This window comes from Marmota monax, unplaced genomic scaffold (genome assembly GCF_021218885.2).
Source record: "Marmota monax isolate L192 unplaced genomic scaffold, Marmota_monax_Labrador192_F-V1.1 WCK01_AAM20220418_F8-fsc00045, whole genome shotgun sequence".
NCBI lineage: Eukaryota > Metazoa > Chordata > Mammalia > Rodentia > Sciuridae > Marmota > Marmota monax.
The window spans coordinates 4,039,306-4,064,034 of NW_026692132.1; the positions used below are offsets into that span (position 1 = coordinate 4,039,306).

General features: G+C 32.7%; 1 protein-coding gene across 3 annotated transcripts in view; it reads left to right on the forward strand.

Annotated features, from left to right (window-relative positions):
* Rdx (radixin) overlaps positions 1 to 24,729 on the forward strand; it is an 87,991-nt gene that overhangs the window by 14,481 nt on the left and 48,781 nt on the right. For 2 of the 3 annotated variants that reach the window (XM_058586481.1, XM_046466181.2), the window contains exons 2-7: positions 1,595 to 1,670; positions 10,392 to 10,475; positions 14,710 to 14,805; positions 15,351 to 15,625; positions 22,455 to 22,538; positions 22,742 to 22,888. In XM_058586481.1, the coding sequence (XP_058442464.1) occupies positions 1,659 to 1,670; positions 10,392 to 10,475; positions 14,710 to 14,805; positions 15,351 to 15,625; positions 22,455 to 22,538; positions 22,742 to 22,888 (698 nt within the window). In that variant the 5' untranslated portion in view covers positions 1,595 to 1,658. Of the gene's footprint in view, positions 1 to 1,594; positions 1,671 to 10,391; positions 10,476 to 14,709; positions 14,806 to 15,350; positions 15,626 to 22,454; positions 22,539 to 22,741; positions 22,889 to 24,729 lie in introns of those variants that run through there. The other variant, XM_046466189.1, reaches the window with a different exon arrangement.

Here is a 24,729-nt window from a genome sequence, read left to right on the forward strand (position 1 = left end):
GGAAATTACTTAGGTAAACTTGCAGTTGCAGGAAATAGAAAGTCAGCCCTCTGAGTAAAGCCAAAGTAACTAATGAGAAGAAAATGAGAAAAATTAATAGAAATTAACAAAATTAATAAAAAGTCAACGAAACTAAAAAAGTGACTTTTAGACCAACTCTTGACTTCTGGCAAGACTAATCAAACAAAAGCAGGCAAAATTAACAGGAATGAAAAGAAGGTCACAAATTTAGATCTAGTAGATAAAAAAAATCCTAAGAGAATACTATGAATAGATTTCTAGAAATACATAATTCATTCAGCTTTGAAGAAAAGTAGATTTGGCTCTGGGATAGGGATTGAAGTGTTTGGCCAAGTCTTTTTTGAGATAAGCCAATTCGCCAAGAAACCCTGGAGATAGAGATTTGGGGACTAGTAGCTAATAGATTATGAAAAGCAAGTCCTTTTGGAGGCTGTTTTAATCAAGACCTGAGATGGTAAGGTGAAGGACTTGTGAAAACAGATTGTAGAAAAATTTGACTGAAATACATTTAGGTTATAAAAGTAGGGGAGTATAGATAGGGGATAGGTTAAGAACAAGTTAAGAGGTGAGGGTTGTGTGCTTCCAACTGAATTTCATTGCCCAGTGACTGATAAAATATACACTCTGAGCGTGCACACGTGCACATGCACCCCCCACACTAAAGGAGAAAGTTATCCCTAAAAAGAGGTTTATTGGCCTGTGCTTGAATAAAATTTAGGAAAATGACCTTATTTCAGTGTATATTTAGTTGGTTCTTGTGTAACAAAGTTTCTTGCCAGAGACATTACCTAGATAAGCTTATTCTCAAATAATGTATCTAATAGAACACTTCTGTAGTTTTCAAATTAAAATGATAATTTTTGGACAATTAATAATGATTAAGAATTAGATATTTTAACAGATTTGCAAGGAGGGGAAACTTGGTTTTGTTAGATATTTCTTAGAACATTTACCCTAAGATAATGTCATAATTCTTGATAAGATTTGTTGCCTTAGGGGGAGAAGATACAATTTACCATTGGTCTTTAGGGCAATTCTAAATTTCATTGAATGCTGCTAGCTTGCTGGTGAGCAGCATGAAAATTTTTAGTGTGCAAAGCTATGACTGTTTAATATGTATAGGTGGATAGGCTACATATATACTTTATTGAGATTTTAAAACTTTCAAGAATAATTTAAAAATTTGTAGCTACATTAGAATTTCCTTTTGTCTTTGAAAGTACAAAAAATGGTTGAAAAAATTCTTGACTTAATTCTTTAGAATCTGAATCTACTCATCCTCACTTTTACTGTCCTTTTCTCTATTAGTCTTATGTAGGAATGAACCCAACACTGAGAAAGGCCCTTAGCAAACATGTTTCTTTGCTGTGTTGTCTGTAAATTAAAACTTTTAATAGATTAGCAAGTATCAGGTTTTAATCTTTCTAGGAAACGTGAAATATTAGTAGAAGACATTAAAAATTAGAATAAATAAGAACTGTTACTTCTGGTGCTCTAATGTTTATCTTTTATATAAGTGTTAGTTAAAAACCTTATGTGAAAAAGATAATAAATTATTCTTTTTCTTTAACAGAAGGTGACAATAGAATTTATAGATGTGAAGAATTTTTAAAGAAAGTAACAAAAAGAGAAAGAAAATGCCGAAACCAGTAAGTGAATTTTATTACTTTTGATACAGTTTACTTAAAAAGATATTATTAGCAGTAAGTTTTTTTGTTTGTTTTTTGTTTTTGAACTAGGCAAAATATCAAGGGAAAGTTGTTAGAAGAAAATGCTCTGTTACTATTACTTGTTTTAGATTAGTGTGGCTATAGCATAGTATTATGGGCAGTGAAGAACTGGTATGGATAACATTGCAGTTAAGGTTAAAATTCATGGGTCTTGGGGTAAAACTGACCTACTGTCATTTAATCTGGGTAATTTGTTAATTTAATTCAACCTATCCATGTTTTAATTTCCTTTTTATATAAAATGGGGTATACATAATTAGTTAACTTAAGGAGTATGATGAGGATTGAAAGAATCTGGTACATAGTGCAAAAAAATGGTAACTTATTGTTAAGAGAAAATAATGAGAGGTTGGGAGGACCCATGCTTATTAAATTTTTTTTTTTTTTTTAATACTGGGGATTGAACCCAGTGGTGTTTTACTAGTAATGAGCAATATTCCCAGTCCTTTTTATTTTTTGAGACAGGATTTTTCTAAATTGCTGAGGCTGGGTTGGAACTTGTTTGATAAAATTTCTTTAGCTTCCTGAGTCACACAAAGGCATGTGCCATTGTGCCTGGCTGCATGTTTTTTTTCTCAAGTGTTCTCACACACTAGTTTTTGATGCTGGTGATACTTACACTGACATTAGGTATTCTTAGTTGTATATCTTTGATCATTTTACTTGATTTTAGAATTATATGGTTCTTGATTAAGGTGTATGTATTCTTTTTGTCCTAGAGTAACTGTTCTTTTCACCTAAAAAAAAAAATGGGGTGTATATATATATATATATTTTTTTTTAATAGTGTTCCTTTTGGTCAGTTAGCTTTTTAGAGAAATTGTTGGTTATAGTTACTAGATTTTCACGAATATTGCTTTAAAGACTCAGCAGGTAACAGTGTGTTGTTGGTAGAAAAGAATAAAAGAAAGTAAAAGGTGTAAAGATCAGAATTAAGAAATAAAATTTTCTATTTGCACATGACATGATTGTTTATAAACAGTTCTTATGAATCTATAAAACAACTGATAGACCTAGTAATTTAATTTAGCAAGATTGTTAGACAAAAAGTTATAGTAAAAATAAAAATAATAATAAAAATACAATCAATGTTTTTAAAAATATATATAATGACAGCAGAGTTTGAAAAATGTAGTGAGAGCATAAAAAACATAAAGTACTTAGGAATAAACATACAGAGGCAAAACAAAGTCTCTATACTGAAAACTTTATAAGAAATTAAAGATCTGAATATATGGAGAAGTAGATAATTTTTACAGTTTTGTTTATAAATAACTATTAAGGTGTCAGTTCTTCCCAGATATATTGGTAGTTTTAATTGAATTCTATTCAGTTGAAACCCTGAAAACTTCTTTGGATAAATTGATCAAATTGCTAAAGCAGTTTTAAGAAGGAACAAAACTGGAAAACTTACATACCTTCATTTCAAGACTTACTCTCAAGCTACAAAAACAAGACATTGTGGTAATTGTGAAAGGGTAGATAATAGAATCAGAGAAATAGAAACACACCCACACACATTACATATTATAATCATAAGATTTTTGACAAAAGTGTTACACAGTTCAATGGGGAATTTTAATTATTTTCAACAAATGTTGATGGAACAAAGAGTTATCTGTACAGAAAAAACATGAACATTAAACTCTTGTCTCATAATTTACTCAAAAATTTACTCTAGATGGATTGTAGACCTAAATGCAAAAACCTAAAGTATAAAACTTTCAGAAGGAAATAAAGGAAAAAAAATTTGTCATCTTGGATAGGGGAAAGTTTCTTGGATAATACACAGAAAGTTTGAACCATTAAGGAAAAAATTGGACTTTATCAAAGTTAAAGCCATTTGTAGTCCCAGTGACTCGGGAAACTGAGTCAGGATCATTGTAAGTTCAAAGCCAGCCTCAGCAACTCAGTAAGACCCTGTCTCTAAATAGAATACAAAATATGACTGGACATTCCCTGGTACCCCACCCCCCCAAAACAAACAAATAAACAAACAAACAAAAAAACACCAAAAACCATTTGCTCTGTGAAAAAAAGAGCAATAAGAAAACAGCAAGACAGAATGAGAGAAAATAATTGCAATGTGAAGTTCTATAGTTCAATTACTCAGTTTAAAAAAAAAAATTGGGCAAAAACTTTTTATATAAAGAAGCTATGTTAATTGGCCAATAAACACAAAAATATTCTAAATGTTTTTAGTTATCAGCAAAATACAAATTAAAGGTTCAGTGAAATAACATTTTATGCACTAGAAGGGGAGTAATTATATACTGATAATATTAAGTGTAGATAAGGATGTGGAACATCTGTTACCCTTAATGTATTTCAGTAGGAATGTGAATGCTTATAAGAACTTTGGAAAACTCTTTGCTAATGTAATTATGCAGAGAACATTTATTTATTGTTCCTTAGAGTGAAGAGTCAGATTTATTATTCAACTGGATATCAGATCTGTGGTTGGTACATTAAAATATCTGGAAGATAATATTTTAATATATTAATAATCAGTGATTTTTTTTCCCTCAAACTTTTTAGGTCAAAATATAACTGACTTTTTTCTCCCCTCTCACCCTAATAAAAAATATGTGTATTTTTTCCCCCAAACACAAAAGTTGGAGAAAGTTAATTTCGTTTTTGTGTTTTACCCCAATCTTGTTGGCCCAGCTTTATACTTAGTAGATATGTAACCTTGGTGAAGCATAACTTCTGCAAACTTGATTCATTTGTAAAATTGATTCGATAACAAGTGCTTTGATTACCTCCAAGAATTGATGTTAAGATCAAATGAAAAGGATTTAAAAGCTGTCATATTGCACTTTTTAAAATTAAATAGTATTGTCACACTTTTTAAAATTAAATAGTATATTTATAGGTAGCCATTTTTATATGTTACAATATTATTATGTTAACATGTATTAAGTTTATTAGCATTATACTTAAATGAGTTAATATTTAAAAAATTATCTGCTTTAATGTAGTAAATACTGATATATATATAACCCATATAACAAAAACTTTTTGAGTGCTTTGTAGTTTTCAAGAGTGTAAAAGGATCCTGAGCCCAAGAAGTTTGAGCCTTAGCCTTTTAGGTATTATTATAGTATTTATAGTTGAAGCTGCCTCCAGCTAGCAGGAAGGGACAATAAAGCACGGGGAAGCATGCCCCCACTGTTTTATGCTTATGCAGAGGAATAATCTGCGTCTGTAGTGCTCACGTTCTATCGGTGACAGCTTAGTCACAAGGGCATACCTAGTTCCAAGAGACATTATAGCTTAGTAACTCTGTGTCATGCCATTAGTTTAAAGGAGAAAAATCGTGATACATTCAGAAAGATCAGTTGCTACAACTGAACAACCACTTATGGTTTAAAAAATAAAAATGGAGAAGGAATGTAAAGTAAAAACTGTTCTAAATGTGTTAATGGTAGAAACAGTCTTAAAATCAAGAACAAGATAGGAGATACATGTTATCATGGCTACTATTCAACTTTGAATAGCAAAACCTGTTGTACAAAAAAAGAAAAGCTTAAGTATATATAGGAAAGGAAGAAATGCTATTTGAGAATTTTAGGATTACTGAAATTTACTAACCTGTTCTTTACTGCCTATGAGCTAAGAATGATTTTTTTTTTTTTTTACATTTTCAGTGGTTGAAAAAAAGGTTGTTTTGTAACACCTGAAAACTATATGAAATTAGATTTCAGGATCCATAATAAAGTTTTATTGGAACACAGTATGCTCAGTTGTTTATTACCTATGGTTGCTTTGTTGCCCTAGGTTCAGAGTTAAGTGACTGCAGCAGAGACTGTATGATCTTCAAAGTGAAAATATTTACCATTTAGCTCTTTATAGAAAAGCTTGCTAATTCTTGCTTTATAGAAACACAAAGATTTATAGACTCATTATAACAATTGACAAGTGAAATAATAGGATCAATATAAAATCAGTTTTATTCCTTAAAATTCCAAACAGAACAATTTGAAGAGATATTTCATCAGATTTCACAGTCCTGCCTTTGAAACCCTTGAAACTAACTGAGTTTCAGAGTTTGGAATTTTTAGTATTTTAGAAGGGTGACTATGTATTATAATGTATATTACATTATGTCCTGAAACTTTTATTAGTTCTATGGCATTATTAACATTTCTATAGAGAAATGTGTGAATGTCCATATGAAATGGAATAAATTAATTCACCGTGAGTGATAGTTCACATTACTTCATATCAAATTTTTGCCCAAAATAAACTAAAACTTCATTCTTGAATGCTTTTAGGATGTCAAAATTATGTATTAAGGACTGTGGACCCATATTTACAATTGCTACAAAACTTTAATGTCCAGGGGATAAAAGTAGTATTATTTTTATGGAGAAACTATAAGTAGTCTCTTTCAAAAAAGAGACTAAAAAACATTGAAGATGTCCTAAATCATTGCACACAAGAACCATAGTTGTGGGTAGAATTAATATTGGAAAGATGTCAGTTCTTACCCTGAAAGACTGATGAATATAGTGTAGTTCTAAATTATAAATGTGGGGTTTTGAAAATTTACTATTTTATTTGGAGGCAGGAACTAAAATACAGAACCAAGAATAGCCAGAACAGTTCTGTAGAATAATGAGGGGAGACTTGCCCTACCAAATATCAAGAGTTATTTGAAGATATAGTAATTAAAACAGCATGATATTAGCAGAATAGTTAAATTGGCTGGTATAACAAAGATCCATGCCTGTACAGATGCTTGGTTTGTGACAGTCTTTGGGGAGTAAATAAATTATGTTGAGATTTAAAAAATTTTCATAATATTATCCAATGGGGATTAAAAATGAAATCAGATCTCTTTCATCATAAGCAAAAATCAAAGAGATATAATCCAAAACCTTTTAAGATGTAGATTAAGAAATATAAGAATATCTTTGTGACTCTAGACAAGGAAGTATTTGTTAACTATGGCAAAAAAGTGACATCTGTATTTAAAACATTAAAATCAAGAATATGTGTTTATTAAAAAGAAGGACACCATAAAGAATACAGAATGACAAACAGGGAGATTTTTTTTGACACAAATAACTGAGAAAAGATTAATATACAAAGACCTCCTATTATAAGCATGAGAAAGAAACAAAACACAATAGGAAAATAAGACATAGATGTGAACAGACATTTCAAAGGTGAGACTGAGTGGTTAGTAATTAGCTTAGGCTTACCTAGATAACCTTTTATCATTTTTTTGCAGTGCTGGTGATTGAACACAGGACCTCATATAGGCTAGGCAAGGGCTCTACCACTGAGCAACATCCACTCCCACTTTTAATTAAAAATTTTTGAAACAGAGTCTAAGTTGCCCAGACTGGCTTGAATTTGTGATCTTCCTGCCTCAGCCTCCTGAGTAGCTGGGATTATAGGCATATGCCCCACACCTGGCCAGATAATCTCTCTTAAGGTTAACTGATTGTGAACCTTAAGAGTATCTACAAAATTCTTTTTTATCATGTAGTGCAATATAATCATGGGTGAAACACTAGGGCACAGGGATTATGGGGATCATTTTAGAATTCTGTATGCCACATATACAAACAGGTTTTCAACTTCATCAGGAATCAGGGATGCATATTTTAAGACCATATTGATATATCATTTCATATCTACTAGGTTATCATTAAAGAAATCTGCTGATACCCACTGTTAGTGAAAATGCAATCAATAAGAATTCTTAGGCACTATTGTAAGACTGTTTCTCATTACATGGTTAAAATAAGAGGTATGCATATTTTATCATCTGGGAGTTCTCTTTCTGTGTAAATACCTGTAGAGGAATTCTGATGCATATGTACTAGGAGAGTGTATAAGACTTCATAACAATGGAAACAATGTCCATTGATAGAAAAATGGGTACATAAATTGTTTAATCACTTGTAGAAGATGGTATAGCTGTGAAAATGACTTGTAACTACTCACAGAAATGTCAATCTTAGAAATATAATTGAAAAATCAAAGTATAGTGTACAATTTAAAATGTTTTAATTGAAGTAGAATCTGCAAATCAAAAGACTACATCATAGTGAATCCCAGTAATTTGTACAATTAACATGTTTATTTTTATTTTTATTTTTTATTGTTGGCTGTTCAAAACATTACATAGTTCTTGATATATCATATTTCACACTTTGATTCAAGTGGGTTATGAGCTCCCATTTTTACCCCATATACAGATTGCAGAATCACATCAGTTACACATCCATTGATTTACATATTGCCATACTAGTGTCTGTTGTGTTCTGCTGCCTTTCCTATCCTCTACTATCCCCCCTCCCCTCCCCTCCCCTCCCCTCTTCTCTCTCTGCCCCCTCTACTGACATTCATTTGTCCCCCTTGTATTATTTTTCCCTTTCCCCTCACTTCCTCTTGTATGTACTTTTGTATAACTCTGAGGGTCTCCTTCCATTTCCATGCAATTTCCCTTCTCTCTCCCTTTCCCTCCCACCTCTCATCCCTGTTTAATGTTAATCTTCTTCTCATGCTCTTCGACCCTACTCTGTTCTTAGTTACTCTCCTTATATCAAAGAAGACATTTGGCATTTGTTTTTTAGGGATTGGCTAGCTTCACTTAGCATAATCTGCTCTAATGCCATCCATTTCCCTGCAAATTCTATGATTTTGTCATTTTTTAATGCAGAGTAATACTCCATTGTGTATAAATGCCACATTTTTTTTATCCATTCATCTATTGAAGGACATCTAGGTTGGTTCCACAGTCTTGCTATTGTGAATTTTGCTGCTATGAACATCGATGTAGCAGTGTCCCTGTAGCATGCTCTTTTTAGGTCTTTAGGGAATAGACCCAGCAGGGGAATAGCTGGGTTGAACTTTTCTAAAGTGAATATATCCATGTATCCATTGTCCATACTAAGAAAGAAGACTTACGTTAGCAAGTGCTTGCAATTATAGTATAGCTGAAAAAAATCAACTTTTTAATTGATTATATATATATGTGTGTACACAAACATGCATACACACACCTGTGAGTGATATAACTAGTTTTTAAAGATGAGAATGATAGCCAGGTGTGGTGGTGCATGCCTGTAATCCCAGTGACTTGGCAGGCTGAGATTTTGTCATATGAACAAAACCAGCCTAGGCAATTTAGTGCCACCCTCTCTCAAAATAAATAAAAAAGGCTTGGGTGTAGCTCAGTGGTAGAATACTCCTGGGCTTAATCCCCAGTACCAAAACCAAAAAGGAAAAAAAAAAGAAAGAGAATGACAAAAAAAAAAAATTCAGATTATTATTTACCTGTATGTGTTGGGGGTAGGGATGAGGAAAAGTAAATTGGCAAAGAAATACAGTGATATATGTAACAAGTTGTCATTTCTAGTTAAGTTGGATGTTAAATTTATGGACTTCATTTTTCTTTGTTTACATATGTTTTACATGTATTTTTATATCAATATTTTTAATAAGATATTTTAAAGAAAAATACAAATAAGATTATTTTAAGAAGGATGAATTTATATGATTTGTTTAGAGAAGGCATTCAGGTAAAAGCCACACCACATATGGTGTTAAAGTGATTAAGACATGCAAAGGGGTATGAGGAATCTGATCAAAAGTTCCTATAATGTGAATTAAAGTTATAAGAGAGTTTTGAAACACATGAGGAATTTCAGGTGAAGATAATATTCTGGGGTAAAAATGTTGTAAGTAATGTTAAGTTTTGAGATCAATTAGAACAGTATTTATACAAAAAATAGTATTTAGAATTGGAGTCCCGTAATAAGAATTGTAATGCATTCCGCTGTCATATATAAATAAAAATAATTAATTAAAAAAAGAATGGAGTCCTGCATAAAGTGCTGTAGAAAATAAATGTCTTTTATAAAGTCAAGAAAATGTTTGTCATATGAACAAAAATAAGTATGTGATTTTTATGTTGAAAGAAATGTGGCATAGTGAATAACAAAGAATTAGGAATTATACCTCAGTTTAAATACCTACTTTGCTTTTTCATCTCCATGTGTGCTTGGGCAAGTAATGGGAACCTTTTGAGTTTCCATAGATGTGAAATAATATCTTCCAGTATTGTTGCAGGGGCTAAATGAGAATATAGAAAGTTCATGGCTTATTGTCCCAGTGCATGTTAAGTATTGAGATGTGTTTATTTTTTCTTGGTAGCGTTTTGATGACCCCTTTTCCTTGACTCCTGCTCTCTCTGAACTGCTTAACCTTGGGAGAGCACATTAGTTTAAAGCAAAGGAGCTATGTGACTTTTTATTTTATTTATTTGTTCTTTTTAGTTATACATGACAGTAGAGTCAATTTTGACATATTTATACAAACATGGAGTATATCTTATTCTAATTCTCATAAATAAACATGATATGGAGGTTCACTGTGGTATATGCATATATATACATAGGAAAGTTATGTCAGACTGAAGGAGATGTTTTTAAATAAGGACTTCAGAAGCTCTTTTTTTCCCCCCAAATTGATTTGAATCACAGAAAATCTTAAGTCTAATTATATCATTTTAATAAAGGAAATATTATAAATCAGATAAAAGATTTTTCTCATGCCTACTAAATAAGTAATTAAGTATATTGTCTTTCCTAATGATTTTCTCTTCTGTTTTTATTATAGATCAATGTAAGAGTAACTACAATGGATGCTGAGCTGGAATTTGCCATTCAGCCCAATACAACTGGCAAACAGCTTTTTGACCAGGTATCATTTAATCACATGAAGCATGCAACTTTGATACCACATGTATGCCACTACATACTATTTTTATGTGTGTGGTGCTGAGAATTGAACCCAGGCCTTCATGCATGTGAGGCAAACACTCTACCACTGAGCCACATCCCCATCCCACTAGTTTATACATCTGTATTTTCCCGTACCATTATTGATAGTTCAACAGTGTAGCACCAGGAATTTTTCTCAGTACCTAGTCATATAATTTGAACAGCTATAGAGATATTCTTTATTCTTATTACTACATTTGTGTGATAGTACTTTTTAAAAAATTTAGATATTAAAACATACATAAAACCTAAAAATTGTATATAATGTGATGTCTAATTGAGTTTTATGTATATATACAATGTGAGATATACATTGTATAATGTTTAAATCAGTTACACTCTCTGTCTCCTCAAACATTTATCATTCCTTTATGGTGAAAGCATTCAAAATCCTTTCTTCTAGCTTCAGGTAAGACCAGGAGCAGACTGGGTCCTCTCAAGAGTGCATAGCTGCATGGGTCAACATGCAGCAAAATCCCATTTTTAATTATTAGATTGAGGCTAGCTTCTTGGGGGTACTTATATTGAGTGCATGCAGTTCTTTCGTTTGCTCCTGGAGGCTGACTCTTCCTCTCCTAGCCTCCTTGTTTAGCTTCTACTTGTGGTATTAAAATATTCATGTGCCCAAGGAATACTCAGAAATCTCTTATTAAAATTTTTGTTTATATTTTTTTCTTTTTCTAATTCTTTAAAAATATAGTCTTTATTAATATAATAGTATATTTTATTTAAAAAATACCTGTTGTAGTTATGCCCCCAGCATTTTAAAATTTTTAGGTATGTGATCAAAAGTTTCTGATCATACCTCCAGAAGAAGTAGGGAAAGAGCTTCTTGTGAGATTGGGCATACTAGGGAATTTCACAACTAAACTCTTCCTGATTGTCTTGCGTATTAGTTGTGTAAAGTTAGTTAAAGTACTATGCCTTGTGCCCACTGTGGCACATCCCCTTTTAATCAGCCAGCATTGTGAATCTCACAAAGCATGGAGGCAAAAGCTGAGGCCATCTGTTTAGGTTCACGTTTCTCTGCTACTTTTGCCCCATACCTTTCCTATTCTTGCTACCCTGAGCTTGAACATTTTCTGTGGCTTTGCTGGATAGCTTCTCTCTTGCCAAAGTTATTTGGGATCTCCTTTTATCTGCATTAAATTTTTCATTGTTTGGCATTATTAGGTTTTGCAACATTAGTATGAGTGTTTATATTCCATATGTTCCAAAAATGTGTTTGTTATGATAACCTTTAATATATTCTTAGCACAACTGAATTATTTTTATTTTAAACATTCTTTTTTTTATTTCTTTAATATATAATTTATTTTTGGTTATAGAAACAAATGTTAAGAAGAGAAAACTTCTCCACCCTCATAAAACAATTTAATAGATGAGAGAACAGATAAATGAAAAACAAAAAATAGAAATTTTAGATTTTGTTATAGTTTTAAAACTACAATATTTAATATAATTTAAATATTTGATATAATTTGAAATCATTCAAATTTCAAAGTTTGAAAACTTCAAAAAAATTATGACTCTGTGATAAAATAAAAATACTGTATCCTGTATGAAATGAAAACCCTTGTTGGGTTACTTTTGATGTGGGTCTGTTAGTTTTTCTGATTCTAGCACCTGCATCTGCCCATGGAGCTGGTGTGTGGATGCCACCCTAGGTGACAACTTCACCCACTGACATGGGACACATCCCAGGTTCCAGAATCAGAATCCTACTTTACTGACTACTACTGTGTTTTAAAACACCGAATATTAAACATACTGTGAAAATATTTTAGACAACCACTGCAAAACAAAACAGCCACACTGAGTCACACATACACACTCCCTGAACAATACTGCCTCTTCCCCCTCCGGAATTGTTTTTAAGGTGAATTATAGTTCAGGTAAGGAAAAACAATTTCAGTATTGAAATTATAACCCCTCCCTAGCATATGATGAGTGGCCAGCCTTCAGGTATGCAACAAAGTTAAAAAAGAGAATCTTTTCCTTAGAAAGACCTGGAACTCCTCTTGCCTCTCATTTTTCCTCTGCCACCTTTTTTCTGAAACAGGAGTCAGGCTTCATAAGTTAAGGTATATGAGGAATCCAAAATGCCTCCCTCAAAAGAAAGTTAGAAAGGGAAAGAAGGGCAAACAAAAGATTTGATTTTAAATCCCCATTTTTACTCTTTTAAAACAAACAAAAAGCCTGGACCAGCTATCCCAGAAATTAGGAGGCCACAGGCACAGTTGGAATTCACATAGGCCAGAGAAGTTCGCATAGAGGAAAAAAAAATCTTCTTCAAAGTCACTGGGTTCATTTGGGCTCCATGCCTGCATATCTGTAAGTTCAGGATTGGTGCTAGACACTGAGGCCTGCAAGGGCTTTTACTGCAGGGAGAAAACCCTACTGTTAGCATGTGCTCAGCACAGGGAGCTGTCCTGATTCAGGCAGTCTTCTTGGGCGCCTCTTTCTTGCTGTGTTGTGAGTATTTGATGAATTGAAAGAGCAAACCATTCAAGGAGAAAGATTCCCAGGTAAAGAATAAAAAGCAGGACTCGTCTAATTCTCCTCTGACTCTGTCATGGGAAGTGGGCAAGGCATGAAGCACAAGTCGCAGCCTTTGAAAACAGAAAGATGCAGCCTAAACATTCCACTGGCTTGCCGGGCCTGAGACCAGGGAGGTCCTCTGCAGCCAGTGATTGGCTACTTTGGCCACTTGGCTGCTTAACCTAAGCTCAGAAATGCATCTGCTGCTTCTCACCACCCCAGGGCTTTCTTTTCACTACATTTTCTCTGTTGCTACAATGACAAGCAGGTGCAGAGAGGGAATAAAATTCTGAGAGTGGTATTTCTCCCTGGAGAGAAACTATTTTTTGTATGTAACATTTTAGTGAAAAATTTCAAGTGAGAGTAAACTGAAGGATCAATTTGCTGTATTGAAACCAAAAGCCTGGAATATTTTAAGATTAGTTTTAAAAAATAAACAATGTTTATCATTTAAGAGCTGAAGTTAAATCTTAAGTTTTTAAAATGTTAGTGACCTCTCACTTCCCTTCATTTTAAGTATTTTATTTTATTTGAAGTATGTTTTAATATTCTTTTGTTAAGTGTGGGTATAATCCTGGGTGTATATGCTAGCTGCACCACTTTAGTATTCCAGTATTTCTGAGTACCTGCAATAGGATAATTATTCTGTGAGAGGACTTGGATGTTAAAATAAAATTTAAAAAAAATAGTAATCTCTGTCCTTAAGTGTTAGTGAAGGAGAGTAAATAGACACAGTACTAAAAACACATTTAATAATGGTAGGATAGAATAAGTGTTCTGATAGCAGAATAAAGTAATCAGAAACAAGTGATTAATTTATCTAAAAATTGAGAGAGCTTTCTGCACAGAAGGCATGTTAGTTGAGCTGAGCCTTGAATAATAAATTATTCAACAGGTGACAAAAGGACAGAAGAAACATTCTAGCAGAGAGTTAAAAAGCATGAGCAAAGGTGTAGAAGGGTGAAAGTTATGGCATGTTCCAAGAATGGTTTAATGCTTAGTGATCGTAGAACATAGACTATATCAGACTCTTTTCTAAGCACAAAAATCAAACTATTTGCCCTGAATACCAATAGGATAATTCTAAGAGTAAGTTGGAATAGAAATGTAGGATTATGACAATTGCATATTTGTTCTCTGGACTTGTTATTTGTTGAGGTTGTAATGGGAGATGAGGAAAAGAAAATACAAACAGGTGAATCAAGTATGAAGACTGAAGTGATAGTACAAAATCGAGTATATAGAAAATCCAAATTTAGGGCTGGGGATATGGCTCAAGCAGTAGCGCGCTCGCCTGGCATGTGCGGGGCGCTGGGTTCGATCCTCAGCACCACATAAAAATAAAATAAAGATGTTGTGTCCACCGAAAACTAAAAAATAAATATTAAAAAATTCTCTCTCTTTCTCTCTCTCTCTTAAAAAAAAAAAAAAAAGAAAATCCAAATGTAAGTTTTCAGACATGTTCTGTGAATATGTTCAATTTTTCCTTAGGAAATGCCTTTTTTTAATGGCAAAGGAATATATCTATACCTCTCTAGTTTTGTTCTATTAAAGTCTAGTTTCTAGTGTCATCTAGTTGCCATGTGAATGAATTTTCTTTTTTTTTTTTTTAGGTGGTGAAAACAGTTGGTTTGCGTGAGGTCTGGTTTTTTGGGCTGCAGTATGTAGACAGCAAAGGTTATTCTACGTGGCTTAAACTAAATAAAAAGGTAAAATGTGCATGATAAAATTAAGCTAGTAATTAAGTTAATTTGAAATTATTGTGAATTTGCTGGTAAATTTAAGTGTCTGATTCTGAGTCGCTTTTATAGTTATCTCTGTTCATCATTGCAAGATGTCATATTTTTAAATTAAGCACCATCAACTTCATTTGAGTAAAAAGATATGCTCACTTCCTAGTTGAAAACTAGTATCTGTGAATTATTATTATAAGGCAGATATTACATATTGTATAACTACATATTTGGACCTTAATTGGAACATCTGCAGGATAAGTGTCTCCAGAATATGAAAAGAAGTTTTCAATTTAGTTATTAAATCAGATCTGTGAGTTACAAGCAGCCTTCATAACTGAGCATAGCATTGCTTTTCTCACATTTATTTGTTTACACATTTAAAATCTTACATAGTATTACTTGAAGGTTTGGAAACTTTTATTTCACTTCCTCTTTTTTCCAGAAATAATTTGATGTGACTGGACTCAGTTGTGTTGAATTTGAGATTTTTATTGATTATACTTGAATTACTGTTCTAGGTGACACAGCAAGATGTTAAAAAAGAGAATCCTTTACAGTTCAAGTTTAGAGCTAAATTCTTTCCTGAAGATGTTTCTGAGGAATTAATTCAAGAAATAACCCAGAGACTTTTCTTCTTGCAAGTTAAAGAAGCCATATTAAATGATGAGATATATTGCCCACCAGAAACTGCAGTTCTTTTGGCCTCCTATGCTGTCCAAGCCAAGTATGGAGATTATAATAAAGAGGTTCATAAACCAGGCTACCTGGCTAATGATAGACTCCTACCCCAACGGTAAGTGAACAAGCCTTTCTGTTATATTTTTTGAAAATTATATTCCAGAAATTTAAATTAAAATAATTGAGATTTTTAAGTTGCCAGCTGGATCAGAAAGTATACTTTTAAAAGTTCTGACTCAGCCTCTCTGTAGATTTATGTGCTCTATAATTGCTTAAAGTTGATCTACCTCTTCTGCCATCATTTCTATAGGATAAGCAGTAAAGTGATATGTTAATTTAGGCTTAAGGGAAGGATATAAACTGTTGCTGATTAGTAAATGTTCTAAAATAAGCATATAGATGTTTAGTAAATGCTTTTGAGAATGATAAGTGGCACACTATGTTTCCTCCAACTTTTTAAAAAGGCTTTTTCAACTAGGCTTTCAGATTCATAGGTTGGTGCTCTATTTCTCTACAATACAGTGCTATTATCTTTTTTTAAAAAGTGATACTTTTTAGAATATATAATATTATATATATCTTATATATATTAGTAAATATATTAGATATAATAGACATATATTTTAATTGTTGATGGACCTTTATTTTATTCATTTATTTATATGTGATTCTGAGAATTGAACCCAGTGCCTTACACATATGATTCAAGTGCTCTACCACTGTGCCACAATCCTAGTCTTGTCTTTTTAATAGTAATTTTTAAATATGGCTTAGGAAGAAATCATTAGGTTTTGACAGATTTTGAGAACTGATCATGCCTTTTGCTAGTTATGTGACAGTAGATTCATAATCTAAAATATCTTGAGTCTCAGTATCTAAATTGGTAAAATGAAGATAAATAATGCTGTTCTGTTCAACTCCAGTTTATGAATACAGTTCATGAATTGTACAGTTTTAATTGTAAAGTGTTATACTGTTATCTGGTAAGATTATTTATGAAATCTAGAAAACATAGTATCAAATGTTATATTTAAATATCACAGTTCTCCTTCCAAACTCATTCGATGAAGCTAGTATCACCCTGATTTTAAAACCAGACAAAGACACATCAAGGAAAGAAAGCTTCATGCCAACATCCCTGATGAACACATATGTAAAAATTCTTAATAAAATACTGGCAAATTTCATACAGAAATACATTAAAAAGTACACCATGATCAACTGGTTTCATTCCAGGTTTGCAAGTTTGGTTCAACATATGGAAATCAATAAACATAATTTACCATATCAATAGATATAAAGACAAGAATCACATAATTATCTCAATAGATGTAGAAAAAGCATTTGACAAAATACAGCATTAATTCATGTTCAAAACACTAGAACAGGAGGGATAGTAGGAACATTCCTCAATATTGTAAAAGCTATATATGCTAAACCCAAGACCAATATTATTCTAAATGGAGAAAAATTGAAAGCATTCCCGCTAAAAACTAGAATAAGACAGGGATGCCCTCCTTCACAACTTTTATTCAACACAGTCCTTGAAACTCTAGTCAGAGCAATTAGGCAAAAGAAGAAATTAAAGGGATATAAATAGGAAAAGAAGAGCTATGCCTATTTGCTGTCAACATAATCCTATATTTAGAAGACCCAAAAAACTCCACCAGAAAACTTTTAGAACTCATAAATTAATTCAGCAAAGTAGCAGGATATAAAATTAATACCCATAAATCGATTGTGTTCCTATACACCAATGATGAATCAGCTGAAACAGAAATTAAGAAAACTATCCCAAAAGTACTGTATAGACTTAATGCAATTCCTATTTAAAATTCCAATGCCATTCTTCATAGAAATAGAAAAAGCAGTCATGAAATTCATTTGGAAAAGAAACTCAGAATAGCCAAAGCAATGCTTAGCAAGAAAAGTGAAGCTGGAGGCATCACAATACCAGACCTTAAATTATACTACAGAGCTATAGTAACAAAAACAGCATGGTATTGACACCAAAACAGAAATGAGGACCAGTGGAACAAAATAGAAGACACAGAGACAAACTCACATAAATACAGTTATCTCATACTAGACAAATGTACCATAAACATACATTGGGGAAAAGATAGCCTTTTCAACAAATGGTGCTGGGAAAACTGGAAATCTCTATGTAACAATGAAATTTATTCCCTCTTACCCTGCACAAAACTAGTGGATCAAAGACCTAGATATTAGACCATAAAACCTATACCTATTAGAAGAAAATATAGGCCTAGCATTCCATCATGTTGGCTTAGGAACTGACTTCCTTAACAATACTCCTAAAATGTAAGAAATAAAATCCAGAATCAATAAATGGGATGGTATCAAGTTAAAAAACTTCTTCACAGCAAAGGAAATAATCAAGAGCACGAAGAGAGAGCCTACATACAGAATGGGAAAAAAAATCTTTGCCACCTGTACCTCAGCATTACTCTCTGGGATATATAAAGAGCTCAAAAAAACATTAAAAAAACCCAAATAATCCAATTAATAAATGGGCAAAGGAACTGAACAGACACTTCACAGAAGAAGAAATAATGAATGGTCAACAAATATATGAAATTATGTTCAACATTTCTAGCAATTAAGAGAAATGCAAATTAAAACTACACTGAGATCACATCTCAAGTCAGAATGTCAATAATCAAGAATACAAGTAACAATAAATGTTGGCAAGGATGTGGGGATAAAAATACTCTCATACATTGCTGGTGGGACTGCAAATTGGTGCAACCACTCTGGAAAGCAGTATGGAAATTTCTCAGAAAACTTGGAATGGAACCACCATTTGGCCAGTTATCCCACTCCTTGGTATATACCCAAAGGACTTAAAAAAAAAAAAAAAAAGCATACTACAGTGATGTAGCCCCATCAGTGTTTATAGCAGCTCAGTTCATAATAGCTAAGTTATGAAACCAACAGATGAATGGATAAAGAAAATGTGGTATATATGTACAATAGAATGTAAGCTATAAAAAGAATGACTTTATGACATTTGCCAGAAATTGAATAGATATGGAGACTCTTATGCTAAGTGAAATTAGCCAATCCCCCAAAACCAAAGGTTGAATGTTTTCTCTGATATGTGAATGCTAACACACAACATTGGGGGCAGAGGAAGAATAGAAATTCTGTAGATTAGCCAAAGAGGAATGAAATAAGGGAGGCGAGACAGGAAATGGGAAAGACAGTGGAATGAATGTTACTTAACTTTCATATGTATATAAATATACCACAGTGAGTCTTTATATCACATACAACCACAAGATTGCCATCCTAATTAGGAATAAGATGTACTCCATGAGTGTATGAATATGTCAAAATATACTCTGTCATGTATAACTAAAAAGAAAAATGAATATCTTTTTAATTTTGGTATCACACATATCCCCAATGTTAGAAAGTAGATCGAGATCTTTCTTTTAGAGCTCCGAAAGAGGTTTTTACTTTCTGTAAATGAAAAACAGTATATTATTATTATTGACTTAAAATTTTTTTTGTACCATTTCCTCAAAGTACTGAAGCTCATTTTCATAGCTACTAAATATAAAGACAAAACTACTTTGTCCACATTTGTTAATTTCCTTTGACTATAGGCATTGGTGTTTATTTTTGGCTAATGTATAATTATTGATATATGCTTTATAATGTACCACCAAGTACAGCACCTTTAAAATTTGGTTGTTACTGTGTTCTGCCTTTTAATATTATAGAAATAATCTTAGAAAAAAGAATGATGCATATTCATCAGGAGAATCAGGAATATAACATTTTTAAGTCTCTATGTAAATGAAATATTTGTAAGTCTTTGTTTTTGTTATATTGAAATACTGGAGATTGTGTAATTTGTAAAGAAAAGGGTATTAATTTGGCCCCAGTTCTGAAGGTTCCCAAGATCAGGCTATCACATCAGGGTGGCCTCTGTTATAGACCTCATGGCAGTGAAAGGGAAGTGGGCTTCTCCAGAAAAGAGAAGGGTCCAGTGTCCTAGAGATGTAACTCAGTGGCAGAGTACTTGCCTAGCATGCACCAATCCCCAGTACCACACACAATCAAGAGAGGAGGGGCCAAAGGGGCTAAATGCTTTATAACAAAGTGTTCTTTGGGAACTTATGCAGTCTCTGGAGAAAGACGTATAAATCCCTCTTAACCCACCACCAATCAACATGGTTGAAAACTCAGTAAGAGTTTTGGTGAGGGCAAGCTGTAGCAATGTTCTTCTGGTTTTAATAATTATTCCAACCCCCCAATCCTCTCAGATATTTTTTTCCTTTTTTCTTTTTCTTTCTTTGAGATGGGTTCTTGCTATACTGTCCAGGCTAGACTCTAACTAACTCCTGGGCTTGAGTGGTCCTTCTGCCTTAGCTTCCTAAGTCCTAGAACTAGAGGTGTACAACACTGAAATTGCTGGTCTCAGATTTTTTAAGGCAGTGAATTAAGTAATAACTAATACCGAATTTCATTTCAGAAAGGATTCATTTTTACTTTTGAGATATAATTTATATATTAAAAACAGATTAGGTTTGAAGTCAGTACATAGGTTGAATTTTACAATAAAATTACCCTTAGAATTTCTCAAATGTTTATAAAACAGTGAACATGCTTTATTTCAATAAGTACAACACAGGTAGTTGTTTTTTCATTGTTAGGTCAGTTTCCTGTTTGGTTGAATAATTGTCTTATATATAATAGTCTTGTGATTTAAATAATCTTTTAAATACTAAAATGCACTTATAATTTATTTAAATGCATGTGTGCTATAATTCATTCTATTTAAATAAGAAGAAAGATAGCTGAACAACTTTGGATAGGATTGTTTACCATTGTTAGTGCAGATGTTCTTCAAGATTTTTAGGTCCGTTGTTATTCCAGAATTGACAGTTTATGGAGGACTAATTCACGATTTAAGCTTACAAGAGACTTGGGCATAAATTTTTAGATTATTGTTTTTTTTTTGGTTTTGAATGAAAAAAATACCTTCATAGTGATTGGCTTATTCCATGTATTATGTATAATCCATTTGTTATTATCTAAGTATATGAGGAGGAAATGAGAAATCACAGGGTTATTTGGTGACAATAAACAAATAATTTGATTCTGGTGGATTTTTAATTCTTATATTGAAAAAATCCAAATAAGTAGTCTAGTCTATCACAGTAGTTTAAATTTTGGTGATATGGATAATCAGCTACCAGACAGTATCAATTTCCTTTGAAATTTTTCCATGGTAGGTTTCTGTCTTGGATAGCTAGGTGTTTGGTAGTGACTTTTATGAAAACAAGGGGAAGAAAAAGTAAATTTGGGAGGAGGGTAAATTCAGTTTGATGTTACTGAATTTGAAATGTGGGTAGTATAACCCAAACATTGTTGAACCTGAATTTTTAAGTACAGAAGAAGAAGCCCCTCTAGAAGATACTGAGAAAAAATGGGAAGAGATACAAGAATATTAGAGGAGTGTTATACCATAGAAACTCTAGTAAAAGAATGGTTTAAGGAGAGAAAGGTCAGGCACTGCCAGATAGTACAGAGTGGTCAAGTATGAAGAGAAATTGTCTGCTGGTAATAGAAATTGGTAGGGACTTTAGTTAAGAATAGTTTCAGGGGGCTGGGGTTAGCTCAGTTGGTAGAGCATTTGACTTGCACGTGTGAGACACTGGGTTTGATCCTTAGCATCACATAAAAACAAATAATAAATAAAATAAAGGTATTGTGTCTGTCTATAACTAAAAAAAAAATAAACCCAAAACAAAGAATAGTTTCAGTATAGTGTTCTAGATTGAAGCAGGTGGTGGTAGATTGGGGGCAATGCCTATTGGGTATGGAAATTAAAGCTAATAAATGTGGACAGTCCTTAAAAGAAGTTTACCTCTGAAAAAGAAAAATATACTCTCTAGGGCTAGGAGAGCATGGGTTTCTAGACTTGTTCCTTTAAAGGAGGGAAAATGATTATTTCATTTGTATGTTCTACAAATTTTTAGTACCTCTTCAGTGTTCTTACTAGGCATATGATAGTGAACAATTATTACAGTAGGTTAAGCCTCTGAGGCTGACTGCATGCTTCATGGTGAGCCCAGAGTCCAGACAGCAAGAGAAAATGTGGAAATGTAAGTGCTCTGATGAGTGACAAAACTGTTCTCCCCAAAAACAAGAGCTTGAAAGAGGATTCATAGAGAATATAATAGACTCCATCAAGAAATCTATTCTTAGGTTGCACCTGACTTGTCCAGGGAAGATTTTATACCCTATATTACTTTATATTGCCAAGAAATCCCTGGGTTTAATGAAAAATTTTTACATCATAAAACAATAGTGTTTTAATACTACAGTTTTTGTAATTCTCATATAGATATTTTAAAGACTGCATTTAAGATAATTTAAACTATCTTGAAAATTTCATATTATTGTAGATTCAAATGTAATGTTAATTTAAAAAATTTCTGTGTGTCCTCTCAGCCTTCTCTAGTGGTAACATCTTGAAAAATTATAGTGTGGTACCAAGATACTGACATTGACACACTCTAACTTATTTAGATTTCATCAATTTTACATGCTCTTATTTGTGTATATATTTAGTTATGTGTAGTTTTTATTCACATATATTAATTTGTATGACTGCTACCATGGTCAAAGTACTGAAAGGATTTTAGACTTTTTTTGGAGGGGGGCTACCAGAGATTGAACTCAGGGACACTCAATCACTGAGCCACATCTCCAGCCCTATTTTGTATTTTATTTAAAGAGAGGGTCTCACTGAGTTGCTTAGTGCCTCACTGTTGCTGAGGCTGGCTTTAAACTCTCAATCCTCCTGCCTCAGCCTCCCTAGCCACTGGGATTACAGGTGTGTGCTACCTCACTACTGGGCTAGAAATCACAAAAGTATTAAAATAGTTTTTCCCCCCCCACAGTGTTTTGGAACAACATAAACTGACAAAAGAACAATGGGAAGAAAGAATACAGAACTGGCATGAAGAACATAGAGGAATGCTAAGGTATTTTGGTGACTATGTTTTCCTTCAATTAAAGTATTTTTATTTCATTTAAAAATTTTCAACACTGTTATGTATTATGCCCCCCCCAATCATTTGAGTTTTATGAAAAAACATTAAATTTCAATCCAATGTATTTTTGTAGTTTAAATCTGATATTTAGATTCTTCCACTTAAATATATTACATTTAGCTTTATTTCAACAGGGAAGATTCAATGATGGAATACTTGAAGATTGCGCAAGATCTAGAAATGTACGGTGTCAACTATTTTGAAATAAAAAATAAAAAGGGTACTGAATTGTGGCTAGGCGTTGATGCTTTGGGTCTGAATATTTATGAGCATGATGACAAGTAAGTAAATCAACTGCATAATGAGCTAGTTGTTAGTCGGTGGTGTAAATGTCTATCAAATTATGTTCTGTTTGTAAAAGTGGTTTCTTGTCTTGGTTACCCTTACTGTTTGTTTTGTTTTGGTTTTAGTACCAGAGATTGAAACTAGGGATGCTTAAGAACTGAGCCAAATCCCCAGCCCTTTTTCATTTTGAGATAGGGTCTTGCTTAGTTGCTGAGACTGGTTTTGAATTTGTGATCCTTCTGCCCTGGCTTCTCAAGCTACCAGGCTTATAGGCATTTATATTTCCATTTTCTTAGCACCTTGCAGTTTCAAAGGTTCTACTTCTTGGTGTTTATCAAATGGGGTGACTTTTATTTGAGTTGTAGTTTATCTCATTTTGAGTTATGTCTTATCAGACATAACTAAAATCTCAATAGGTTAAGGATAATTCCTTAGATGTTATGATACTGACAAATAGGTTAAAGTTAACATGTATAAGAAATCATAAGCAATGAGAGAAGTTATAATAGAAATATATATATTGGGTTTTGAAACAATTTTTGAATGTTTATAGGAATTGTTTTGAATATTTTGGACATGAATAGAATGTTAAGCATAATAAACAGTCTGATTATATTTTAAAAGTGACTAGCTTGTCAGTACTGCATTATACATAAATATATACACACACACACTCTATATGGGCATATATCTGTATATATACTATATTGACATATATATATATATATATATATATATATATTTATATGGTATTATATAAATATATAATGGTATTATAATACCATATTATCACTTATATGATTTGATTGATAGTCTGAAAAAGTAATTTTTTTATTTATATATTTATATGGTATTACATACATGTACATATATATATATGTACATGTATGTAATACCATATAAATATATCAGATTCTGGTAGAACTTTTGGGGAATAATTGCTACAATTATACATTATTACCAAACCACATAAGCATTGAAGTCTGTGTCAGTATTGCCTTCTCCTAAGGCATTGTTTTTTATTCTGGGTTGGCTCCAGAATTTTAGTTTTCAGATTATACCTGTCTAATAAAGTATATATTTCAAAGTCTATAATTATGACTCCAGAAAAGGAATTTTGCAATTTTTACTCTATACAAAGCAAGTTAGAATGCTAGCTATATAATTCACTACAGGAAATTTAGCAGGTTTTTCAAAGGCAGAAATTACCTTAAGACTAATTATGGATGGATTTTTATTTTTTCTCCTTTTAAAAAAATCTTTGAGCCAGGTGTGGTGGTGTATGCCTGTAATTCCAATGACTTGGGAGGCTGAGGCAGGATAATCTTGAGTTCAAAGCTAGCCATAGCAACTTAGCAAGGCCCTAAGCAACTCAATGAGACCCTATCTCAAAATATTAAAAAAAGGGCTGGGGATATGACTCATGGTAAAGGGCCACCGGGTTCAACCCCTAATGCCAAAAGAAAGGGAAGAAAATTTTTCTACTTGTTTCCAGGCTCCCAATATAATTCTCACAATTATATTCTTGTAATTTTTTAAAAGTAGCAAATAAATGTAGCAAAGTTTTACCTTAAAAGTATTGTGTTCCGTCTGGATGCTGTGGTTCATGCCTGTAATTCCCAGCTTTGAGGAGGCTGAGACAGGAAGATCACAAGTTTGATGCCAGTCTAGGCAGCTTAGTGAGATACTGTCTCAACATAAAAAGGACTGGAGGCAGGGAACAGTGGGTGTGGCTCAGTTGTAGAGTTGTGGTTGTGTTTCTGTCACTTCCTTTTCAAGCAGCTTACTTTGATTTAGTGGGCATTAGAGGCTAGAATAACACATGCATATTGTGTAA